At 49.3% G+C, this 4,479-nt stretch overlaps 1 protein-coding gene across 1 annotated transcript in view; it reads left to right on the top strand.

Annotated features, from left to right (window-relative positions):
• Nucleotides 1–2,303: 2,303 nt before the first annotated feature.
• Nucleotides 2,304–4,479, top strand: part of ANKDD1A (ankyrin repeat and death domain containing 1A) — a 10,857-nt gene continuing 8,681 nt past the window's right edge. Inside the window, exons 1-4 of the mRNA XM_009321466.1 lie at nt 2,304–2,395; nt 3,081–3,179; nt 3,783–3,881; nt 4,347–4,451. Of these exons, the coding sequence (XP_009319741.1) occupies nt 2,348–2,395; nt 3,081–3,179; nt 3,783–3,881; nt 4,347–4,451 (351 nt within the window). The 5' untranslated portion in view covers nt 2,304–2,347. The remainder of the gene's footprint in view (nt 2,396–3,080; nt 3,180–3,782; nt 3,882–4,346; nt 4,452–4,479) is intronic.

The raw sequence follows: 4,479 nt of genomic DNA, 5'->3' as shown, positions 1-4,479 counted from the left end.
GGCGCGGCCCCGGCCTCCCGCGGGCCCGGGGGGGGGGACTCTGGGGCACGGCCGAGATGCTTTAAAGAATAACAAGACGTATAAAAATCCATTCAGAAACAAACTAGGTGTATAACCTACGCGGGGATCGAGACTGCTTTTGCCCCAAAGCATCCTGTACCACTAAGATGCTGCAAATAACGCCAGTACCCCCCACTTAGGCGTTTTGGCCCCCTTTATCGACCGGTCCCCGGCCGTACTGGGTTGTCTTTGTGTCCTGCAGCCTCAGGTAGAGCCCAGCGGACCGTTTTAGCACATTTCTTTGCATTCCTTTCATCTCCTTTGCTGCTTTTTAAAATCTCTTGCATAATAAACTGCCTGTGAGTTGGTGCATTGCACTGAGGGTGAATCACTTAAATTGTTTTCCACACTCTTTGGGATAACTGAATTAATATTCAGTACCGTAAGGCATGAAATACCCCGGAACCTGAGCTCAAAAGAGAAGGAAAACTGCTAAGTATTTACTGAAATGCTGCTGTTGGACGGGTGCATGCTGTGATGAGGAGTGCATTTACATCTACAGGGTTAGCTTTGCCGGTGTGGACACTAAGTAGGAAACTCAGATGGTCAGATTGTTTCCCATGAGTTGCTGAAAATAAATAAGTTGAGGCTTCTACAGCCTTAGTGATGCAAGGTTTGTTACTGCATCTTCACAGGTAGAGGAAAGAATAAATAAGTCAAGGGGCGGTTTGGCATCTCTTGACAATGATGCTTTGTGTGGTCATAAAATGTAAGAACATATTTCTGTCACCTGGAGAGCAGGGGCAGCAACATTAGCTTAACTGAAACATAGAATTTAGTCCACTGAACAGAGATAAGCATTTGTAAGGAGGTAGTATGTGTGTAGCCATTGGTGTTAATAATTAACATAAACTCCACAGTTTTTTCCCAAGTTCTGATATTTCCTCTCAAATGAAGGGTCCATGCAGTGTGGAAATGCAGTCCCGTTAACACACCAGACCAGATGAGAACAGTCTCAATATACTGTTCCTGCAGAAATCAATGTCCAGATCCTGCTGCCTTCATTGTAGCAGCAGGTCCAACGCTCTTGAATGATCCTGTCTGGTATTAAGATTTGTGTTATTCATGTTTTTCTTGAGCTAAATGTTTTTGTTTGAAGGTAAGAGGAACAGAAATTGGAGGATGAGGTTATACCTCTCCTGCCCTAAGAGTCCACAGCAGGGGTGCCTTTCTTCTGTGCCCTCCAGAAAGAAATGGGGTAGTGCTATTTAGACAGCAAGTCCCCTGTTTATCTCCTCAGTGTGGTGGAACGGGAACAATAATATGTTTTGATGCCTCTTGTATGGCATGTGGTTAGTGTCTAGTCAATATGTTGATACAAACTGAAGTTGCGTTGAGCCCCTGCTACCCTCAAACTGCAGCCTGAGATCTGCAGAAACGTAGAAGAGAGCAGAGCACCTGAGCCAGCTCTCCAGCAGGCTGTGGTAGGCTGAGGGTCTGACTCAATCACTTCTCGAAACAATTCCCCAAAAGCACTAGGGCAGAGACTGAGTCCGACAAAGACTGACACCAGCCTGCCAAAAACCTTGAGAGCCTCCCTGGGGGGCTGCGGCAGGCCCAGAGTCACAGCCTTGCTCTCGTTCTTGGCAGGAAGGTTTCTTTGATCAAGGAGATTGCTGGGGCAAGGCCCAGCATGGAGGGTAAACACCCTTAAATTGTGCCTAACTGTGCAGGACAAATACTGCCGGTTGTGGTAAATTATGTGCAGAACTGCCACGGTCTATTAAGAGATGCAACACTAATCACAGGCCAGGCTAGCAGTTTTGTGCTGCTTGGCTGATTCAGGTTGCCTGGAGGGGGACAGCAGGACCATGTGTAGAGCAGCGGGGTGTAAGTGGAGGGATGGAGGAAAGGGTCCGGTCACCTGCCCGAGCCCTCACACTGGCACTGGGCCTTGGAAGATGCCAGGCCTAACGGATCAAAAGGTTTTGGGGCTGGAGCAAGTCCATGCAAACGAGAAAGATGCTGAATTAGAAGAGAAGCTGGTAGGACTGGAAGAGCACTGATGTGGCACAGGGGTACTCAGGGAAGGGGAGATAGTGGGAGAGGACGAAACCAGAAAACTTGCCAATGTCTGTAGGGCTTGGATTCTTGCTGGAAGAATCTTTCTGCAGTCATCCTTCCTTGAAGCCACCAGGGCTGGTGAGATGAAGGGGAGGTTTGTTGGGGCATGCTGCTCCGTGCTCCTTGCCAGCACTGTTTTAATGCCCGCTCTTCTGTCTCTGCTGCAGTGCTTCATTCAGAGAAGGAGTTCCATGATGCCGCAAAGCGTAATGACACGGCCAGGATGGAGGAGCTCATCAGGAGAGGGGTCGACATCAAAGTCAAAAACAATGTAAGTCCTGGGTTTTTCAACCTCTAAGCTGCAGGAAGTGCTGAGGGTGTGTTTCAGAACTGCAACTCCTTAATGCTACTCTCCCCATTAGCTGCTCAATTGGTTAAAGCTTTAACATACACCACCCAGTGCTAATTAGGGCCTGTAGCAACTGAGCAGTTTCACAACACACTGGAACCCACAGCACTGTCATCCTGGCCAGACTGAAGAGTTGCAGGCGCTGAGGGAAGGTGATAATTTATGGTTCCCCTTGGAACCTGTGTGCCAAATACACGTGGCTGCAGTGAAAGGCTTTGATTTTTCTATCTCTGTACGCCAAGGCTGTGGGACTAACTCAGTTCCTGGTGCAGGTCTCCCCTTGTTGACCAGTAGGTTCCTGGAAATACGGGATTGCGCCCATCCCTACTGTTTCAATCTGTCCATCCATGGTCAGCAATATTTCTCATTCCTGTGCTGTCGTTATAGTCCATAACTGCAGTTTCTGAGTAGAAGGTGACTAGCAGAGGTCACTATCTGCCTGACAAGAGAGCAAAGAGACAGAGGGCTCTGCTAAAGAAAATCTTGCACAGTGTGGGAAATTCTGGCTCCGTTAATGGCAAAGGAGATTTTGGCCTTCAGGAAGGCTGGTGGATGCACACGCACTCTGCATACCTCAGCCTTCCCTCTCTCCTTCCTTCCCTTCCAGACAGACCGGACTGCCCTGCACTGGGCCGCGGGTGCAGGGAATGTGGATGCTGTGCGACTGCTCCTGGATCACAATGTCCCGGTGGATGACGAAGACAGTGTATGAAGGCGAATCTCCCTTGCGTGTCCTGCAAATGTGTTCGGTGTTGGGGCAGCACCGGGGACTGGGTGCTGGGCTGGCAGTTAACAGACCGCACCTTTGCCCTGTGGGTGGGTGGCAGAAGGCATTGCAGTGCTTGGGAAGCTGTGGCCTCTCTGCTGAGGCAGGTGCAGTGCCTTTCTGGAGCAAGACTGGTTTTCAGATGTGTCTGATGCTTTTCCTTGCATGCACAGTGACCGGGAAGTAGGCTGGTAGAATCTGTGAGGTTTTCTGTATAGCATGGGCATGCTTGTCTTCTTCTGGTCCTGTTGTTGGGGCTTGTGGGAAGAAAGTGACAGCCAGCAAGTTCTCTCTCCCCATAACAACCAGGCTAATACACACCATTGACTAGGAAATGGCAGTCAAGAGGCAGGTCTCTGCTCAGCTGCTGCGACCATCTGTGGCAGGAATAATAGCAATTGGAGAAAGTGGGGCAAAAAAAACTCCAGAGAGAAACAAAAATATTTGGGAAACCTCAGGAAGCTAGAGGGACAGCTTCCCTCCAGGGTGGGGATGGTGGTGGCTGCAGTTTAGCTGTAAGTATCTCTCTTCTCTTCTGCCCAGTTTGGAATGAATGCACTTCTCCTGTCTGCCTGGTTTGGCCACCTCTGCGTCCTGCAGATCCTCGTCAATGCTGGAGCCAAGATTAACTGTGTCAATAGGGTGAGAGAGTCTCCCTACGTGGGTCCATCACGCAGCTCCAGACAGTGAGGGGGGGGAGAGAGAAAGGCTTACCTGTGAGCTAAGGTAATCGTGTGTGACAGCATCTGCTGTGGGGACTGCCATCTACACCTCTGCCTTATTCCTAAAACAGGTGTAATAATTGTAGCTATAGAGATGTACATGGCTTTCTCAGCTCCCATTTGTGCAGTGGTGATGTGGAAGGTGTTACAGAAATGGGAAATGGGTTTAGTGAATCAGCAGTCCATGTATTTTAAAATAGACCTTGGTTGGGAAAAGGAACATTAATACTTCAGTCATAACTTGCTGTCTGCAGCACAAGCTAGTTTAGCCCTAGAAGTGCAGGGAGGCATGGAATGGGTCTTTGCTAATAGGAACAGGTTGTTAAAAGAGACTGTCCTGCAGTCTTGGACTTGTTAAACAAATGGTCCTTTATCTCCTCTCCAGAATGGCAGGAACCTGCTCCACTGTGCGGCTCAGAGGGGACACACCCACGTGTTGGAGTTCATCATGGAGGACCTGGAGGACATGTGTGTGGATAAGACAGACCAGGTAGGAAGGCCCTTCACTGCTTTGTTTC

This window comes from Pygoscelis adeliae, unplaced genomic scaffold (assembly GCF_000699105.1).
Source record: "Pygoscelis adeliae isolate BGI_AS28 unplaced genomic scaffold, ASM69910v1 Scaffold13, whole genome shotgun sequence".
NCBI lineage: Eukaryota > Metazoa > Chordata > Aves > Sphenisciformes > Spheniscidae > Pygoscelis > Pygoscelis adeliae.
Note: the sequence above shows the minus strand (reverse complement) of the source record. Positions and strands in the feature narration are given on the sequence as shown.